General features: G+C 45.1%; 2 protein-coding genes across 9 annotated transcripts in view; both read left to right on the top strand.

Annotated features, from left to right (window-relative positions):
• Nucleotides 1-20,931, top strand: part of LOC148683219 (uncharacterized) — a 104,609-nt gene that overhangs the window by 72,059 nt on the left and 11,619 nt on the right.
• LOC118078665 (V-set and immunoglobulin domain-containing protein 10-like) lies at nucleotides 549-20,635 on the top strand. Of its 8 annotated transcripts, none has more exons than XM_035102610.3 (6): nucleotides 5,319-5,432; nucleotides 6,349-6,400; nucleotides 17,632-17,966; nucleotides 18,081-18,383; nucleotides 18,909-19,037; nucleotides 19,633-20,635. In XM_035102610.3, exons 2-6 carry the CDS (start codon nucleotides 6,387-6,389, stop codon nucleotides 19,728-19,730), a joined length of 879 nt encoding a protein of 292 aa, XP_034958501.1. In that variant the 5' UTR covers nucleotides 5,319-5,432; nucleotides 6,349-6,386; the 3' UTR covers nucleotides 19,731-20,635. The 8 variants fall into 8 exon arrangements, with proteins under 8 accessions (XP_034958499.1, XP_034958501.1, XP_088515729.1 ...); XM_088659603.1 differs by lacking the exon at nucleotides 5,319-5,432 and adding an exon at nucleotides 6,155-6,198; XM_035102608.3 differs by lacking the exons at nucleotides 5,319-5,432; nucleotides 6,349-6,400 and adding an exon at nucleotides 549-831.

The following is a 20,931-nucleotide window of genomic DNA, read 5'->3' as shown; positions in this document are numbered from 1 at the left end:
CAGAGTGGCTTGCTCTGCCCCAGAACCCCTCAAAATAAGCTGGGCTAGAGACCCTGGAGCCACATTTGCCTGCAGAGACCTTCCCTTGTGTCCACAGGGTCCCATCTCTCCCTAACTCCATTTCAGCAAAGCAATTTTACTTAATTTAGCACATTTTGTGTTATTTTCAATAATGCTTGTACAATAATGCTTTGTACATATTATGATTAATGCATACAAAACATTCCTGCACTGATGTGCACACATTCTCAAAGTACATAGATGTTTGCACATGTAAATCGGCTGCTGAACAGCAAAGCAAAATTCAGACAAGTGTGGATTTCATCTGTCATGGATGGTTTAGCTAAGATTCCTGCATTGAAGGGGGTTGGACTAGATGACCCTTCCAATTCTTCCAATTCTACCATTCTATGATTCTTTGATTCAAACTAAGTGCTAAACGCAACATAGATACTAAACTAAACATAGATACAGAAAAGTTAATGCCTCAAGCTGCAACTTGTATTGAATTTCTGTCTGGGCACCTCGTGATCATTTCCTATTTTTAGCTCACAGCTTTCTCAGCCTGGAATGATGTATCATGGTTTCAGCTAAAGTACTCTGCAACCTTTCCCTCTTAGAGGGAACTTTGGGGGTGTGACCTGCAGCATGTCTTATGGTGGGAATAAAAGCAGGAGCCTGTTGCTGGACCAGTGAGGACAAATCAACTCTCCGCCAGCATAAGCCATACCGGAGGCTCCCTATATTCCTGGCCAGAAACATTCATGAATTTTGCAAGCAGGAGCCTGGTGATCCTTCTCTTCTTTGGTCCATGGATCTTCTCTTCTCTGGGTAAGTCCTTGCAAAGAAAAGCTGAAAGCATAGGATGAAAGGCTATAGGTTGGGTTGGTGATGAAGGGGAAAGTAACTGACAATGCTGGGGTCAACTGGATAATAGACCCCTCTCTGAAAGCTCCCCACCACCACCAGGGTGTTAGGGTCAATGTGGTTTGGCACCTGCTGGGGGCTCACATTCCACTGACAAGAGCCCTCACCCCAGCAGACCTTCTCCTCCTTTCCAGCACTGCGTTCACATTCTGGCCCAAACAATCATGGTGGCCCAGGGGGTTTGGGGTGCTGGCCAGAAGAGGTTGGGGACAGAGAGGAGTTGACCGTGCAGGATCCCCCAGAGGGAACAGCTAGACTGGGACAGACCCTGGAGAGCTCAATGAACCATCCATGCAGAGGATCCTAGAAAGGTCTGGAGAAGGATATGTGAGCCAGCTGTATGCCTTCTTCCCCTCCCCTCTGAAATGCATTTAAGTCAGTTTACTCTTGTGTTGCTTTGTATTTATGTACTTAAATAAAAGACTGGGGGGGGTTAATATTGAATTTATTATGTATTTGTCCAAAAATACCATTCCCATCATCTTTTAATTTACTGTCATGTTCCATATTTCATACATTTGTATTTTCAATGCTCTGTATTTTGATGTTTTGAATGTTTGCTGTGAGCCACTCTCGGCAGAGCTCATTGTGGAAGGGACACATATAAATAAACTCAATCAATCCCAATCAAGAGGGACGTATCTGAGACAGCTGCTCTTGGTTACTAGAACCCAGTTCATCGTGAGTGTGGGGCACCACCACAGTGAACTTTGTTATTTGAGCTGGGTATGTTTAGCCTGGAGAAGAGAAGGTTAAGGGGTGATATGATAGCCATGTTCAAATATATAAAAGGATGTCATATAAAGGAGGGAGAAAGGTTGTTTTCTGCTGCTGCAGAGAAGCGGACACGGAGCAATGGATTCAAACTACAAGAAAGAAGATTCCACCTAAACATTAGGAAGAACTTCCTGACAGTAAGAGCTGCTCGGCAGTGGAACTTGCTGCCAAGGAGTGTGGTGGAGTCTCCTTCTTTGGAGGTCTTTAAGCAGAGGCTTGACAGCCATCTGTCAAGAATGCTTTGATGGTGTTTCCTGCTTGGCAGGGTGGTGGACTGGATGGCCCTTGTGGTCTCTTCCAACTCTATGATTCTATGATTCTATGAACTTTGTCATTTGAGCTCAGTTCGTAGGACAATCTGTGCATATGACAAAGGCGGAAGTTAGAGAGCCTAACCGTATTTGTGGCCATAGCCTATGATAGATAGAGCCAGTGCTTTTTCTGAGGGGACCAAGGGTACACATACCCCTAAACATTTTGTGCATTTTTGTAGTTTTGTCCATTTTTATTTTTATTTTTATTCATTTATTTTTCCTGATTTGAACTATAGAATGGTGATTATCTTGAGTGAAAGTGAAAGTATGCCAAAACATTTTTTTAGGGGAAAAAGAGCACTGGGTAGAGCCAACTAATTCTAGTTCTCTCACTGCCTGCCCTATTGAGAGCTACAAGAGTAACACAGATACTCAGGAGGAGGCAGTGCCAGGGCTAGTGGAAAAAAGGCAGGTGGGGACTGGCTAAGGACAGGCTGAAGCAGGCAAGCCATTGCCCCATTCACCCTCTGGGAACAGTCTCCACTGCTGTGTTGTGTTGCTGCACATTTGCAACTGTTTCTCTCCTTTGCAAGGGTTTTGCAGGACTCAAAATGCTGGTGAGAATCAAACACCTTTTCTTAACAGAAACCTTTGACAGGCACACAGGCAGGTGTATAACACAGAGAAAAAACACCCTGACCTCACAGACAGCCTTGCTGGTTTAAAGAGGAGGATCTGATTTGCTGGGAAGCGAGAGGATGGAAGGAGCTGACCTTTGTGTTCAAATGTGCATGACTCTTGCTGATAACAAAATAAAAAAATTCCTTCCGGTAGCACCTTAGAGACCAACTAAGTTTGTCATTGGTATGAGCTTTCGTGTGCATGCACACTTCTTCAGATACCTTGCTGATAAGTCTCTGTAGTCACACAATGCTTATAAGATGGATGAACAGGCTTATTTTAGAGCATCTATCCTGTGCAGAAAAATGAAGTTGTCCTTCTCACAGTGGTGAAACAGATGCCACAATGCCCACAGCCAGAACCTGAGCTCAACAGCAACAAGTCTCCCCATCAGTGCATCCCAGGAAGGGGCATTCTGTGGCGTGACTGCCGCTCATAGCTCTCTGCATTTCTGGAGAGATACGATGATGGATTTTTCTCACAGAAGGCCTCTTCTTCAGACTATTGCTGTACTTTTCCTTGGGTAAGGATTTCACTGCTTTCTCCCTCAAAAACAAAAACAAAAAAACAAAAAACAAAAAAAACCACTTAATTGCATGGAGGGGGCACTCTGCGTTTGATTTGCCATGAAGAGGGAAATTATTGGTAGCTAGGGGGTGGTGAGGAAGGCCCCCGCCAGGGACGCAAGCAAGGGTGTGTGTGCAAAATCAGGTAAAAAATATGTCCAAAAATATGTGTATAAATAAAAATATTGATTATTGCCTCACAATAAAATATTTTCAATAGAGGGTCTTTATATGAGGCAAAAGAAGAGCTAATCTGTCTGTGGCTAGGGGCGCAATCTGGACAGTTGTGCCAGGGGTGCAAGATCGCCTACCTACAGCTCTGGTTATTGGCAATATTGGTTACTAGTACTTAGGGCAGGCATCCCCAGACTTCGGCCCTCCAGATGTTTTGGACTACAATTCCCATCATCCCCGACCACTGGTCCTGTTAGCTAGGGATCATGGGAGTTGTAGGCCAAAACATCTGGAGGGCCGCAGTTTGGGGATGCCTGACTTAGGGCCTCCTCTCCCCAGCTGGAACCCTCCCAGAACACCCTTGCTGGCGTCAAAGGAAGCTCCAATAGAAGGCTGGTGAAAGTTTGATCCTTTTTGTGTGTTTAGACCTTTAAACCTCCCCCTTAAATAAATTCACACAAGACTCAACTTTTTGGTTTGGTTTTTGGCAGAATTTAGGCCACAACTTTCTTGATTACAACAAGTGGGTGGTTGCAAAGGCTCTGGTTTGCCTAGCTCCCTGCACCATTGCAGGTAGCGCTGACCCAGAGCTCTACCATAGGTCAGCCTAGGGTGAACACCTGGAAAGGCAGGAAGCCAGGGACATGCTATGTCCACCACCCAGATGTCCCCCTGGACTCAGGCACAGGCACAACCCCTTGCAGGGTTAACCAAACCATCGAGTCCCTGGATTCCTTTAACAGAATACCCCTCAACATAGGGATAGCAAGAGCGTTCCCCCATTCCTATCACCTGAACCAGAGCCTATCCACAACCTTACAAGTGGCAGGTGAAACCCAAATGGCACCAGCCAATCAGCCAAGTGGGGGAAATTCCTGCCGTGTCCCTGTCCCAACGACAGGCAACACATGACGGTATAGCAAGGTCAAGCGCACAAGCCCTGAATATAGGGAGAGGCGGGTGAGTGTTCCAATGTACTGACCAAGAGAGAAAGCTCAGGGTCACGTGCATTGGCACGTATAGGTCCCTCGATCCATTTGGCTAGCGTTCCATTTGTCAGATTTCAACCCACTTTTCAGAACTCAACTTTTCCAGAATTTTTCCTTGCGATAATTACACAGAGCCAGATGTTCCCCAAAATATGACTAATGGGCAGCTTTGAAAAGATTTAAGTGTTTAATTGGTTGCTTTTGTTTACAGATGGAGTTCACACTTTACTAAAAAACAATAATGATACTAATTTCCTTCTCTGTTTGTATCTCCTCCCCCACCACCCTCCCCTCAATAGAACCTTTAAGGCATCCAGTGGGGAATTCACCCCATCAGGTGAATGGGATCCTTGGAGGATCTGTCTCATTTCCTGCCAACGTATCCCAAGGAATAATAGTGAAGAAAATAGAATGGGACTTCCACCCAAAAAGTGGTGGCCGGGCCTTTAGGCTTAGGGGATACAGACGTGGGAAACCAGATCACCCAAATCCCACTGACCGGTTTGGAGAACGCCTAGACATGGCAAACCAGAAAATCCTGAGGATTAAAGACCTGGAGTTGAATGACAGTGGGATATACGGAGCTTGTGTTTGGTTTACTAAATCATTGTTTCAAGGACAGAGTTTCAGCCTCACTGTTTATGGTAAGCTGTTATTTTCACTGTCTTGATAAAGGAATAGGATCAACAGCATTTTCCTACATATGTACTGAGAGGCATGTGGGACACAGGCTTCATGTCACTTTCATTTGTGTTCAACAGAGCCAGTGGCAACACCACAGATAGACCACCATGTGGAATCCAAGACTCCAGGTGGATGTCATGTGACCTTGCGATGCCACACAAGTGGAAGGGAAGAGATCAATATCTCCTGGGAAACAGGGGATCCGCACAGGGCCTTAGGAAAGAGTGTGAATCGATGCCAGGTTTCTGAAAATGGCCAGGAGCACCGGGTCTTCTCCTGGAATAGTTCTTTTGACTCCAAATTCACCTGCCTGGTCAGCAATCCTGTTGATGAAAAGGGAGCCTCATTTGAATTGCTCAACATCTGCCAGAGTGATGAAGGTGAGCAATATACCCTTTTCTTCATTATCCAGAGGAGGTGCTTGTGGTGGTGAATACGCAGGCTGGCCCTTGACATCGGGGATTTGAGGAGATGTGTTTGTATTAATAAATGCCGCTCTTCACATGATTGTGAGCAAGATCAGAGCATACACAGAGCTCCTTGAAGACTGACCTGATCCTGTGAATTGCTGCTGCTGCCCCCATCTTCTCCTTTTCCTAGCTTAAGAAATTGATTCAGAGCAGGCAAGTGTGTCTGGCAGGCATTCACAGTCCAAAACATTGCAATACAAAGGGGAAAGATTAGCAACACTTGCTTATCTCTTGTTATTTATTCTACTGCTCTCGGTCAGGTGTGAGCATGAGGCTCTGAATCTCGGGGTCATGGGTTTAAGCCCCACTTTGAGCAAAAGATTCCTACAATGCAGGGGGTTGGACTAGATGACTCTACTTATCCCTCCCAACTCTACAATTCTATGTCTCTATGAGAGTCACTCTGTCGGTTGTTATTAGAGTATGTTTTGAGAGACTCTTATTGTTCACTGCAGGTGAACAGTTTAGACCCTCGAGTTGGGATCCGTGGCTTATCACTGTCCTCATTGTTCTGCCATTGATAACAGTGATGGTGATGTGGACATAGCTGCCAAGTTATCCCTTTTTTTCAGGGATTTTCCCTTATGCTGAATAGGCTTCCTCATGAGAAAAGGGAAAACTTGGCAGCTATGGATGTGGAAGTGTTGGAAGATCAGATTAGAAAGGAATAGAAGAGGTAGGACCATCTCTATTGCTCTTCTTCTCATCTCTCCTGAAATGGTGGCTCCCTGCCAAATATACCTCTCCCTTTCTTTTGCTTATCCCAAGAGGCAGAGACTGGTCAGTGCCATGGACTAAATAATGTGTCTCATGTTGCACTCCACAGATGTTCCTCTTTGATCTCAGAGAGGAGCCACACAGAAGATGGTGATGATGAGGTGAGATGATCGTTGTGCAAAGTAATGAAGGGGTGATTGGTAGATAATAACAATGAAAGCATCTGATACATTTGGGAAGCATTTATTACTCACGTAATTATTATTAAAGTTGCAATCTGTTATTTTTAAAGAAACAACAGCAGGCACAACAACAAACAAATTTCAAACAGGCCAGTGACCTGATAATAAAAGTCAATCAATTTGGCACAACTTGTCCCTACGAACCATCTCTGCTCGTCTGCAAGAAGCTTCTCTTAAAATTATCTTTCGCTGTCACTGGACTCCATCACTTCCAACCAGGTATCTGAAGAAGTGTGCATGCACACGAAAGCTCATGCCAATGACAAACTTAGTTGGTCTCTAAGTTGCTACTGGAAGGGTTTGGTTTTTTTTTAATTTGTTGTTACTTCCAACCAAGATAAACTTGCATCTCTCTCTTATTCTGAAAAGGCTCATATTTCCATGTATGCTGGAACTGCATGTTGGTCTACTCCGTTTGGGAAAAGATGTTTCACACTATTTCCAGAATTACACAGCAATCCCTTCCACCCACATCAACTCTTGCATTTTTATCATTAGACTCAAATTTAAGCTTAAAGGCAGAGAAATTTTTTACTACCGGTATTATCAGCAGCCTGATTTACAATAGCTCAATACTGGAAACAACCTATGGAAATCCCCATTTGGCATCTGGGTAAATAACATTTGAAATGTGACTCTAGCAGAACTCCTTACTTAGCCATAGAAGGGTAATTAAAGGCACTTCAAAATAGACACTTTTGGCGAGACTTAGCTTTTTCTTATCCTTTATAAAATGAGACAGAATATACTTTTATTCCACCCCCAACATAAGAATCTCTGTAGAGAGGCTAAAATAAAAAAATTCCTTCAGTAGCACCTTAAAGACCAACTAAGTTTTTATTTTGGTATGAGCTTTTGTGTGCATGCACACTTCTTCAGATACCTGGTTGGAAGTGATGGAGTCCAGTGACAGCGAAAGATAATTTTAAGAGAAGCTTCTTGCAGACGAGAGAGGCTACTTGACTTGACAATGCATAAATAAATTTATTGTTGTGTACTGTGTATTGCATATGAAACTTAATAAAAATATACCACTAGACAAGTTACTGTAGTTATACGTTGTCCTTGTATTTACATTAAACCAAGAAAAATTATTTGGATTAAAGAAAACAAAAACAGGCCAGTGACCCAAGCATTCTGATCAAAAGACCTAACAAATTGATTATGGCACAAGGGGAGGCAGGCAGATTGTGCCAAGAGCCTGTTCTCATCAGAGGAACATGCATGCCCAGTTAAAGGGGGCAGAATTGAACCCTCTCATCACCAGCTAGTGAATGGAGAATTCAGGCCTCTGGCTGCAGGGCTCTGCTTCCCAAATCCTTCCCCCAGTGACCCTAACAGGATCGTGCTCTCAACTCACCAGCTGTTCTGGACTCTTCCCAAAATACTACTTTTATCATTTTTAAAACCTAGAATCTCAAGTAATAACTGAGTGCTGGAGAATGGAAAGGACATACTTTTGTCAATTCAAAATGGCCAATTCCACCCAACCTCTCAGGGACTTAGTTATGGTAAGTTCTCCAGGAGCCCATAGAACTAGAAAGCTATCTCTAAAGGCTGGGACTGAGGTGCAGGGAATGTGCCTGCTTTTAGGCAAATTGGTATCCTTTCTTAGAGAATGCTGGCCTTGGACAGGAGATTAATTTGGTCCAGGGTTCAAGTGGGCCAAAATGCCCAAAAGCTCTTTTAGGAGTTGCATCCCCAGAGTTCCTCCCGTCGAATTTTCTCTCCAATGCAGATTGAACACTGCATCCCTCAGACCAACCCTGCAGGTTGACTTGGAGTGGGAGGAATTCTCGAGCAGTTCCACACAACCCAGGAATCCTTTCTTTCTCTCAGTTCTTATAGTTTCAGAAACAGAACCCTCAGAGATTGAACACTGTATCCCACAGACCACCATGGGAGATCAGGCACATCTCCTGGAGCCACTACTGAGGAATTCACTGAGGGGAAAGACCCATTGAAGATCTTTCATTGCTGCCAGTTGAGGTGGAGCTACAGACTACCAGCATTCTTAAAAATTGGCCCCAAAAGTCTTGTGAGCAGGCCAAAAAGCAACATACCAAGATTTATCCAGTGACTATACAGTGGTGCCTCGCAAGACGAATTTAACTAGTTCCGTGAGTCAATTCATTTTGCCAAAAATTCGTCTTGCGAATCGCGGTGTCCCATAGGAATGCATTGAAATTTCTTTTTTTGCCCATAGGAACACATTAATTAAATTTCAATGCATTCCTATGGGAAACCGCAATTCGCAAGATGAATTTTTCGCAAAACAAATTAGTCTTGCGAGTCACCATTAGATCGCAAGACACATTCGTCTTGCGAAAAATTAGTCTTGCAGGGCATTCATCTTGTGAGGTACCACTGTAGTTGGGATCTCCTTGAGAGCAAGGAGTCCCAGAAATGCCTTCATCACCAGCTGCAAACAAAGTACAGTATATAAGACAATCCTTTTGAGATTTCCTGTTGCTGGAAACAGCACAGGTCTCCGGCTCCTTCAACCCAGGCGCCTTTCCTTGCCTTGCCTTGCCTCACTTTTCCTATTTAGCTTGGACTCCCTCCATGCAGACTGAAGGTGTAAATGGGTGAATAAACCTTTTTTCTTACATCTGCAACAGTCTCTGCCATGTCTTCCATTCTCCAAAGGAAATCATTAAGCAGGAAGTTCCGAAGACTAGTGCTTCCAACCCTGAAAGATTGATCCCTTGGAAGTGCAAAGCAATCATTATTACATTTATACGTGAGCCAGTTCTCCTTGTTCTTTGGTCCCATCTTCATTTTGTTCTTTCTTTGTTTCTTCTCCTCACCCCTCATCATACTGTGGGATGTGGTTGTGGTCTCAGATGAGGGAGGAGGGGGAGGGTTTGTGAGAAGCTTGAACTTGTACTTTGTCTCAAGGGGGAAAAGCTCTCCAGGTGTTGTGTTTCAAAAGGAGAGAGACAGAGAGTGAGTCACAAGTTCAACAGGGGAAATAAGAAGTGGGGCAGGATCCCAGCTTCAGCACCATCCATATCCACCCCAGAGTGGCTTGCTCTCCCCATGAACCCCTCAAAATAAGCTGGGCTAGAGACCCTGGAGGCACATTTGCCTACAGAAACCTTCCCTTGTGTCCACGGGGTCCCATCTCTCCCATCTCTCCCCAACTCCATTTTAGCAAAGCAATTTTACTTAATTTAACACATTTTGTGCTATTTTCACTAATGCTTGTATTGCTTTGTACACTTTATGATTAATGCATACAAAACATGTGTGTATTGATATGCACACATTTTCCCAGTACATGCATGTTTGTATATATCAATTGACTGCTTAACAGCAAAGCAAAATTCAGACAAGTATGGATTTAATCTGTCATGGATTCTTTACTAAGGATTCCTGCATTGAAGGGGGTTGGACTAGATGACCCTTGGATGCCATTCAAAACCCACAATTCTTTGATTCTATGATTCAAACTAAATGCTAAAATCAACAGGGGGTTATTGAACATATATACAGAAAATGTAATGACTCAAGTTGCCATAGTGTGAAACAGGCATCCCCAAACTTCGGCCCTCCAGATGTTTTGGACTACAATTCCCATCTTCCCCGACCACTGATCCTGTTAGCTAGGGATCATGGGAGTTGTAGTCCAAAAACAGCTGGTGGGTCACAGTTTGGGGATATCTGGTGTAAAATATAAGAACTGCAACTTGTATTGAATCTCTGTGTGGGCACCTGGTGCCCATTTCCTGTTTTTAGCTCACAGCTTTCTCAGCCTGCATGACTGTGGACAAGCTTATCAGTTCCTTTGCACTATTTCCCTCTTAGAGGGAGCTTTGGGGCTGTGACATGCAGCATTTCTTATGTGTGGGAATAAAAGCAGAAGCCTGTTGCTGTACAACTGTGGGCAAATCAACTCTCCACCAGCAGAAGCCACACTGGAGGCTCCCTATATTCCGGGCCAGAAACATTCATGAATTTTGTGAGCAGGAGCCTGGTGACCCTTCTCTCCTGTGGTCCATGGATCTTCTCTTCCCTGGGTAAGAAAAGCAGAATGCATAGGGTGAAAAGCTATAGGTTGGCTTGCTCATGAAGGGGAAAGTAACTGACAATGCCGGGGTCAACTGGAGAATAGGCCCCCTCCCTGAAAGCTCCCCACCCCCACTGGAGTCTCAGCGTCAATGTGTTTTGTCACCTCCTGAGGGCTCACATTCCACTGACAAGAGCCCTCACCCTATCAGACCTTCTCCTCCTCCTTCCACCACTACTTTCTCATTCTGCCCCAAACAATCATGGTGGCTGTCATGGTCCCAGGGGGTTTGTGGCGCTGGCTAGAGGAGGCTGGGGCAGGGAGGAGTTGCCCATGCAGGATCTTCCAGAGGGACCGGCTAGACTGGGGCAGACCCTTGGAAGCTCAATGAACCATCCAAGGGGAGGATCCTAGAAATGTCTTAGTGGGGAGTGTCTCCCTTGTCCTGTCCAGGCTTCCCATAACTACGCGTTGCTGTAGTTATTTCCTGTGATCCCCACCCCCACCCTGTCCTGATCCATGATGTATCCTGCCCCTCCTCCCTCCACCCCGGCTCATCCCTGTGTTTCGGTAGGATACCCTTCCCTCCGTTGTCCCTGGGGAGTGTTGGCCCCTCCCCCCTGTATCCTCATACCTTGGCCCCCACCCTTGGAGAAGGAACTGTCAGCTTCTAGGTTTTATTTCCCAGCATGCACTTTTGTCTGAGCCTTCTGTTGTCCCTGGGGAGTGTTGCCCCCTCCCCCATGTATCTCCATACCTTGGCCCCCACCCTTGGAGAAGGAACTGTTAGGTTCTGGGTTCTATTTCCCAGCATGCACTTTTGTCTGAGCCCTCTGTTGTCCCTGGGGAGTGTTGGCCCCTCCCCCCGGTATCTTCCTACATTGGCCCCCACCCTTGGAGAAGGAGTTTCTGTGTTCCATTTCCCAGTATTTACTTTTGTCTGAGCCCTCTGTTGTCCCCTCCCCCCTGTATCTCCATACATTGGCCCCTGCGCATGAATCGTGAATATTTCTATATATTTAGATTAAGGATTGGGGGTGTTGATGCGCCCTGGGACCCAGAGAACTACTTAAAGAATCCTGTCCGGGGGGGGTCAAATAGTGAAGCCCCACAGCCCCGTAGCAACAGACAGGCCCAGACAGAAGGAGGGGGGTCATATGGGCCACTTAGCACGGGCCTCCGAATCCAAAGGGGGCCTCGGTCAGCATATTCACAATCAGTAAAATGAAAAAAGTAACAAAAGGGTTAAAAACAGGGCCACATTATCTACCTGGCCCGGGCCCTATAAGGGCCTGGCAAGAGAAGGCACGTTCTGAAGCACCCAAGTTGTTCAGTTCCATAAAAATCCCAGGAAGTGGCAAGGGGAAGGTAGGGGATTGTAAAAGGGGTGGGGGGTGGCCACTGCAAATATCTGAGGAGTTAAACTGGGGAGAGAAAGTGCATGGTTGTTGTTTTTTTAAAAAAGACACAGAGGGTTGCAATCAGTTGTAGTATATACCGTTTCTCCTAAAATAAGACATACCCATAAAATAAGCCATAGCAGGATTTCTAAGCATTTGCACAATATAAGCCATACCCCGAAAATAAGACATAGTGATAGGCGCAGTTCTGGTGGGCCCCAAGGAAGAGGCGAGGCTGGACGCGTAATAAAAAAATAAGACATCCCCTGAAAATAAGCCACTGTGGGGTTTTTTTTTTTTAGGAAAAATAAATATAAAACGGTGTCTTGTTTTCAGAGAAACACGGTTAAAGCCTAGGTTAAAAGGGGCATGACTGCCCTTACTTAAAATGGCGACCGGAGCCTTGCATGTGACACAATGGCCACTAAATTATAAAGTGAAAACCCCTCGCTGTGCCCCCAAGTGCGTGTTAGGAGAAATGATGAACGACTGCCTAATGCTGCCAGGCATTTATTAATGCAGCCGCCGGGAGAGGCTTTGGGCTTGGGATGGAATGGCTGTTTTGGGGGCTGTTGGACAGTTGCTCCCCCCACCCTACATCAGCCCATGACCTATTTGGGCTCCTCCTCCCCCCACCTCCCACCCAGGGCTCCATTCAGGATAGTATTTAAAGGGCTGTAGAGCTGAGGCCTAGTCTGTAAAATGGAGCCGAGGGAGTGGGGGCCTGGCAGGGGCCTACATAAAACAAAGTCTGTGCTGCGGCCTGTGATCCGGGCGCTCGCCCTCTCCCCCCCCCCCCGGGCCTAGTGGGGGCCTAGTAGCCTGACAGGAGCCTAGGGGTCTGATAATGGCCGCCTTGGTGGTTTCGGTTGCTTGGTTGATGATGTCATTTGGCTTCTGGGTGTGGCTTAGATTTCACAGGAAGGGAGGGGGTGGAGGACGGTATAACACCATTTGAGGGTGCTGTTTTACTTTGTGGAAAACCAGGTTTATACCTGGCCAGGTGCGAAATTTGAGGGATTTTTGTCCCCAACAATCCTCGGATCGTTGTGTCAAAATTTCAGGACGATCGGTCAAGCGGTTATGGAGAAAAGTGTGGCCGACAATTTCAAGATTTTTACATTTATATATATATAGATTTGTCCAAAAATACCATTCCCGCCATTTTTTAAATTTACTGTCATGTTCCATATTTCATACATTTGTATTTTCAATGCTCTGTATTTTGATGTTTTGAATGTTTGCTATGAGCCACTTTGGGCAGAGCTCATTGTGGAAGAGATGCAGGACCAGGGCCTTCTAAGGACTAGCCCTGACCTGGTGAAACGCTCTCTCTCAGGAGTCTAGGGCCCAGCGGGAGTTGTCATCTTTTCGTAGGGCCTGCAAGACGGAGCTGTTCTGCTTGGCCTTTGAACTGACTCAGTCTGACCCCAGGGTTACCCTCCCCTATGGTTTTATCCTAAAGATATTTAAATGAGGTTCCACTTGTAGATTCCTAATTTTAAAATTGAATTTTAACATTGTATTTAATCTGTATTTTAATTGAATTGTTTCTTTTATACTTGTTTTGATATTCTTGTTGTTAGCCGCCTGAGCCCGGTTATTATTATTATTATTAAAATAAACTCAATGAATCCCAATGAAGAGGGAAGTATCTGAGACAGCTGCTCTTGGTTACTAAAAGCCAGTTCCTCGTGAGAGTGGGGTAGCACCACAGTGAACTTTGTTATTTGATCTCAGTTCGTAGAACAATCTGTGCAAACGATGAAGGTGGAAGTTAGAGAGCCCAACCGTATTTGGGGCCATAGTCTCTGATAGGTAGAGCCAGTACTTCTTTTCTGGGGGACGCAGGGGTATGCATACCCCTAAACATTTTGTGCATCTTTGTACTTTTGTCCATTTTATTTTTATTTATTTTTATTTATTTTTCATGATTTGAACTATAGAATGGTGATTATCTTGAGTGAAAGTGAAAGTAAGCCAAAACATTTTTAGGGGGGGGGGAAGAGCACTGGGTAGAGCCAACTAATTCTAGTTCTCTCACTGCCTGCCCTATTGAGAGCTACAAGAGTAACACAGATACTCAGGAGGAGGCAGTGCCAGGACTAGTTGAAAGTGGAAAAAGAAGACAGGTGGGGATTGGCGAAGAACAAGCTGGCAAAGGCAGTGCCCCATTCACTCTCAGGGAACAGTCTCCACTGCTGTGGTGTGTTGCTGCACATTTGCAATTGTTTCTCTCCTTTGCAAGGGTTTTGCAGGACTCCGAAAGGTTGGTGATCTCCAAATGTTGGTGAGAATCAAACACCTTTTCTTAACAGAAACCTTGCCCAAAAATACCATTCCCGCCATTTTTAAATTTACTGTCAATTTTGTATATTTGTATTTTCAATGCTCTGTATTTTGATGTTTTGAATGTTTGCTGTGAGCCACTTTGGGCAGAGCTCATTGTGGAAGGGACACATATAAATAAACTCAATCAATCCCAATCAAGAGGGACGTATCTGAGACAGCTGCTCTTGGTTACTAGAACCCAGTTCCTTGTGAGGGTGGGGCACCACCACAGTGAACTTTGTTATTTGAACTCAGTTCGTAGAACACTCTGTGCATATGATGAAGGCGGACGTTAGAGAGCCCAACCGTATTTGTGGCCATAGCCTATGATAGGTAGAGCCAGTGCTGTTTTCTGGGGGTACGCATGGGTACGCATACCCCTAAACATTTTGTGCATCTTTGTACTTTTGTCCATTTACTGTATTTATTTTTTCCTGATCTGAACTATAAAATGGTGATTATCTTGAGTGAAAGTGAAAGTACTCCAAAACATTTTTTATGGAAAAAAGAGCACTGGGTAGAGCCAACTAATTCTAGTTCTCTCACTCCCTGCCCTATTAAGAGCTACAAGAGAAACACAGATACTCAGGAGGAGGCAGTGCCAGGGCTAGTTGAAAGTGGAAAAAGAAGACTGGCTAAGGACAGGCTGAAGCTGGCAAAGGTAGTGTCCCATTCACTCTCAGGGAACTGTCTCCACTGCTGTGAAGTGTTGCTGCACATTTGCAACTGTTTCTCTTCTTTGCAGAGGTTTTGCAGGACTCCGAAAGGTTGGTGATCTTCAAATGTTGGTGAGAATCAAACAACTTTTCTTAACAGAAACCTTTGACAGGCACACAGGCAGGTATTTAACACAGAGAGTAACACCTTGAGCTCGCACCCTCTTGCTCCTCCTCCACTGATCCTTCTTGGTTTATGAAGGGAGGAACAAAGAGCAGTGAAAGGAGGAGTCAGAAACAAGGAAGGGAAAACACGATTTTGCTTGGATGGGAAGGGGAATGAAAGGGGCACAGACAGCCTTGCTGGTTTACAGAGGAGGATCTGACCTGCTGGGAAGCGAGAGGGCGGAAGGAGAAGACCGTTGTGTTGGAAAGTTCATGACTCTTGCAAATAAACCCAGGACTCAGGCTACGCTTATAAGATGGATGGACAGGCTTATTTTAGAGCACCTACTGGTATCTTGTGCAGAAGAATGAAGTTGTCTTCCTCACAGTGGTGAAACAGATGCCACCATGGGAAGCTCCAGCAGGACCTGAGCTCAACAGCAGCAAGTCTCTCATCTTTGAGTCCCAGAAACGGCCATTCTGGTGCGTGACTGCCACTCATGGCTCTCTGCACTTCTGGAGAGATACGACGATGGTGGCTTTTTCTCTCAGAAGCACTCTTCTTCAGACTATTGCTGTGCTTTTCCTTGGGTAAAAACTTCACTGCTATTTCTCTCTCTCCCTCAAAAAACCCCCACAAACAACCCTCCTACATGCATGGAGGGGGACTCTGAGTTTGATTTGCCATGAAGAGGCGATATTGGTTACTAGCACTCAGGGCCTCCTCTCCCCAGTTGGAAGCCTCCTAGAACACCCTTGCTGGCTTCAAGGGGGGGGGGCTGGTGTGATATTTGTTAATTGTGTGATATTTGTTAATGAGCTGAACCTGAGGGAACAATCTGTGTTTATGATGAAGGTGATAACTCCCCTGAAGGTGTGGAGTGGAACAGAATAAAAGCACAGGATATGGTGACTGCAAGTTGGCCTGGGTCTCTAGGGAAGAAGTTATTTATTTTTTGCGGGATTTTTTCTTGTGATGTGTCAATCACTACCCAAATCAAAATAAATATCAGTTAAGAACAAACAGTGTATTAGAGGAGCCCACCAATCAGAAGAAAAGGGGGTCAGGGATCTTGGGGGAACAGAGTCAGTTTCTTCTCTGAACTCTGTATTAAACTCTCGGTTTCACACAAAAAAGTGCAGAATCGTTTTTTCCTGAAGCACACATGCAGATTGTTTTTAGATTGCTGCTTAGAATAATTTTTCACTGGGTTAGAGCTTTCTGTGTTGAGTTTTCAACAGATATTTTGCACAGCTCTGATTCTGCTTTGAGACTTTCTTCCAACCAAGCAGTAGATAAATATTGTGAACTTAAATGAATGAACTTTTGTTCCTTGTTTGGGGAAACTGTACTTCTTACTCAGAATTTTTCCTTGGGACAATTACACAGACGTTCCCCAAAATTTGACCAAAGGGCAGCTTTGAAAAGATTTAAGTGTTTAATTGATTGCTTTATATACAGATGATGTTCAGACCTCACACTATTTTATTTCTAAACTTTTTACTTTAAAAAAAAAAAAATCTTCTAGGCCAATCTTCTGTCTTAGTTTTTCTGGATCCCAGTTCCTGGACAACAGATAGATGCCTATTGCTGGAGAACAAAGTGCACTTGATTCTTGGAACTGAACTTTGGACTTGTAACAATGTCCTTCTCTTCGAGTAAAAGGCTGCATTATTATGACAGCTAGGAGAATACAGTAAATGTTTAACTAGAGAGAGTTGGGTAGTTCAAGTGGGCCAAAGTACGTTCAGCAGCACTTAAGATTAATCTTGGACGTTGTTAACTTTGTTGGATTTAGGTTCAAATACCTGAGAGACTAGGGATGCAGCTGGCATTGTGGGTTAAACCACAGAGCCTAGGGCTTGCCGATCAGAAGGTCAGCGGTTCGAATCCCCGTGATGGGGTGAGCTCCCATTGCTCAGTCCCTGCTCCTGCCAACCTAGCAGTTTGAAAACACGTCAAAGTGCAAGTAGATAAATAGATACCGCTCCAGTGGGAAGGTAAACGGCATTTCCGTGTACTGCTCTGGTTTGCCAGAAGTGGCTTTGTCATGCTGGCCACATGACCTGGAAGCTGTACGCCGGCTCCCTCAGCCAATAAAGCGAGATGAGCGCCACAACCCCAGAGTCGGTCACGACTGGACCTAATGGTCAGGGGTCTCATTATCTTTACCTTTACCTGAGAGACCACTTCCTTCATCATAGTCCATCCCAGCTGTTAAAACCAGCAGAAGGGGGCACTCTTGGTAGTTTCACCTGCCTGAAACATTTGGGGGGAGTGCCAGCCCAGCAGAAAACCTTCTTTGTGACAGGCTGCTAAACTGTAGATGTCCCTCCCCACGGAGATTCACCCAGCACATTTATTGTAGAGTTTCCATTATATGCTGAAGAGTCTCCTCTTTACCCTACCATTGACAGCTGCATATCTTTTGTAGAACCCTCCCTATTACATTTTAATACTGCATTTTAAATTGCTGCAACCTGCTCTGGGATCTCATGATGGAGGATGGATAAGGAACTAAAAACAATAGTGATACTATTTCCCCCTTTCTCCCCCATCACCCTCATCTCATTTGAAACTTTAAGACATGCAGTGGGGAATCCAACCCATCAGGTGAAAGGAATCCTGGGAGGATCAGTCTTGTTTCCTGCCAACGTATCCCAAGGAATAACAATGGAGAAAATGGAATGGGACTTTCTACCCCAAAGGGGTGGCTTGGGCTTTTGGCTGGGGGAATTCAGCCACGGTAAACTGCAGCACCCAAGTCCCACTGACCGGTTTGGACAACGGCTAGACATGGTGAACGAGACAACACTGAGGATCAAAGACCTGGAGTTGGATGATGGTGGGATCTACAATGCTCGCATCTGGTTTACTAAGGCACAGTTTCAAGAACAGAGTTTCAGCCTCACTGTTTATGGTAAGTTCTTGCTTTCTGTGTTTGGCTCATGGAATAGGATCAGCACCATTTCCCTACAACGGTACTGGAACAGGTGGGACATAACCTTATTCTGTTTTCATTTGTTTTCCACAGAGCCGGTGCCAACACCACAGATAGACCACCAAGTGGAATCCAAGACTCCAGGTGGATGTACTGTGACCTTGCGATGCCACACACCTGGAAGGAAAGAGCTCAAGGTCTCCTGGGAAACACAGAATCTGCACAGGGCCTTAGGAAAGAGTGTGAATCAGTACCAGGTTTCTTTCAATGGCAAGGAGCTCCGTGTCTTCTACTGGAACAGGTCTTTTGACTCCAAATTCACCTGTCTGGTCAGAAATCATGTTGATCAAAAGAGAGCCTCATTTGACTTGCTCAATATCTGCCAAAGTTATGAAGGTGAGCAATGTATCTTTTCCTTCATTATCCAGAGGAGGTGCTTGTGATGGCGAATAGGGAGGCTGGCCCTTAACATGAGGGAGTGGAGGAGTTGTGTAGTCATAAATGCTGCTCTTCGCATGCTTGTGAGCAGAAGTGGAGCATACGCAGCACTTCTTGAAGACTGCCCTGATCCTGTGAATTGCTGCTGCTGCTGCCCCCTTCTGTTCCTAGCATAAGAAATAGATTCAGAGCAGACAAGTGTGTCTGACAGGGCATTAACAGTCCAAATTACTGCAATACAAACAGGACAGATTAGCAACACTTGCATATTTCATGTTATTTATTCTACTGCTCTGGGCCAGGTCTGAATCTCAGGGCCATGGGTTCAAGCCCCACCTTCGGCAAAAGATTGCTGCAATACAGGGGGTTGGACTAGATGACTCTAATTGTTGATTCCACCTCTACAATTCTATGACTTTATGAGAGTCACTCTGGCGGTTGTTATTATAGTATGTTTTGAGAGACTCTTATTGCTCATTGCAGGTGAAAAGTTTGGAGCCTTGAGTTGGGGTCCATGGCTTATGTTTTCCATCACAGTTCTTCTGTTGATAACAGTGGTGGTGATGGTGATGTGCATGTGCTGGAAGATCAGATTAGAAAGGCATAGAAGAGGTAGGACCATCTCTATTGATCTTCTTCCCATTTCTCCTGAGATGGGGGCTTCCTGCCAAATACAGTGGTACCTCGAGTTACAAACGCCTCAGGTTACAAACGCTCAGGGCCGGCCCTACGGCCAGACTGGGTGGCGCCGCCACGGTGGCAGCCGCCAGGGGGACGCCGCACAGCTGCGCCCGCCCGCCTGCCGCTCCACCGTGCAGCTGTGACCACCCGCCTGCAGCAGCCACGCTACACACTTTGCCCACCCGCCTGCCATGCTGGGAAATGGGGCCGGGGGGGGGCGCCGGAAGGATCCGTCTTAAGCACCTCTGGCGCCATGGCACCAGAGGTGCTTAAGATGGTCCTGCAAACGCTTCGGGTTACAAACTACGCTCACCTGGAAGTGTTACCTCAGGATGAGAACGGAAATAGCAGCGGCAGCGAAAGCAGGTTAAGAACAGACCTCAGGTTAAGAACAGACCTCTGGAATGAATTAAGTTCGTAACTAGAGGTACCACTGGATATCTCTACCTTAATTTTGCTCATCCCGAAAGGCAGAGACTGGTCAGTGCCATGGACTCAATAATGTGTCTCATGTTGCATTCCACAGGTGTTTGCTCTTTGATGCAAGAGAAGGAGGAAAGTTCTCTTACAGTCTGGAACTCAGAGAGGAGCCACCCAGAAGATGGTGATGATAAGTTGAGATGATTGTTGTGCAAAGTAACGAAGGGGTGATTGGTAGATAATAACAATGAAAGCATCTGATTTGGGATGTATTTGTTACTTATGAAATTATTGTTAAAATTGTAATCTGTTATTTTTAAAGAAAAAACAGTAACAGCAAAAGATTTCAAACAGGCTAGTGACCCAATAATAAACGGCCATCAATTTGGCACAACATGTCCCATCGAACCATCTCTGCTCGTCTGCAGGAATCTTCTCTTAAAATTATCTTTTGCTGGCTCTGAGCTCCACCCCATCCATCCAAAATAAACATGAGCATCTCTCCCTTATGCTCCAAAGGCTTATATTTCCATGCATGGTGGAGCTGTACGTTGGTCTACTCCTTTGGGGAAAAGGTGTTTCACATTATTTCCAAAATTACACAGTCGCAGCAATGCCTTCCACCCAATTCAGCTCTTGCCTTGTCATCATTAAACTCAAATTTAAACAATAACCTTAAAGGCAGAGACTTTGTATTTTTACAATTATCAGCAGCCTGATTTCCAATAGCCTGATGCTGGAAACAACCTATAGAAATCCCCATTGAAATCTGGGTAAATAATATTTGGAGTGTGGCTCTATCTGAATGCCTTACTTGTCACAGAAGGGTAATTAAAGGCACTTCAAAGATTGACAGTTTTGGCAAGACTTGGCTTCCATTCTTTTCCTTTATAAAATTAGACAGTATATACTTTTATTCCACCCCCAACATAAGAATCTCTGTGGAGAAGCTACCTGACTGGACAATGCATAAATAAATGTGTTGTTTGTGTGCTGTGTGCTGCATATGAAACTTAATAAGAATGTACCACTGGACAAGTTACTGTAGTTATATGTTGTTCTTGTATTTACATTAAACCAATAAAAATATTTGGATTAAAAAAACAAAACAGACCAGTGACCCAAATGTTCTCATCAAAGGACCTAACAAACTGATTGTGGTGCAAGGGGAGGCAGGCAGCTTGTGCCAAGAGCCTATTCCCATCAGGAGAAAATGCGTGTCCAGTTAAAGGGGACAGAATTGAACCCTCCCCTCTCCAGCTAGTGAATGGAGAATTTAGCCCTCTGGCTGCAGGGCTCTGCTTCCCACATCCTTCCCCCAGTGAACCTAACAGGATTGCCCTCTCCCCTCACCAGCTGTTCTGCACTCTTCCCAAAATACTCATTTTATCATTTTATTAACCTG

This window comes from Zootoca vivipara, chromosome 16, assembly GCF_965207765.1.
Source record: "Zootoca vivipara chromosome 16, rZooViv2.hap1.1, whole genome shotgun sequence".
NCBI classification, from domain to species: domain Eukaryota; kingdom Metazoa; phylum Chordata; class Lepidosauria; order Squamata; family Lacertidae; genus Zootoca; species Zootoca vivipara.
Note: the sequence above shows the minus strand (reverse complement) of the source record. Positions and strands in the feature narration are given on the sequence as shown.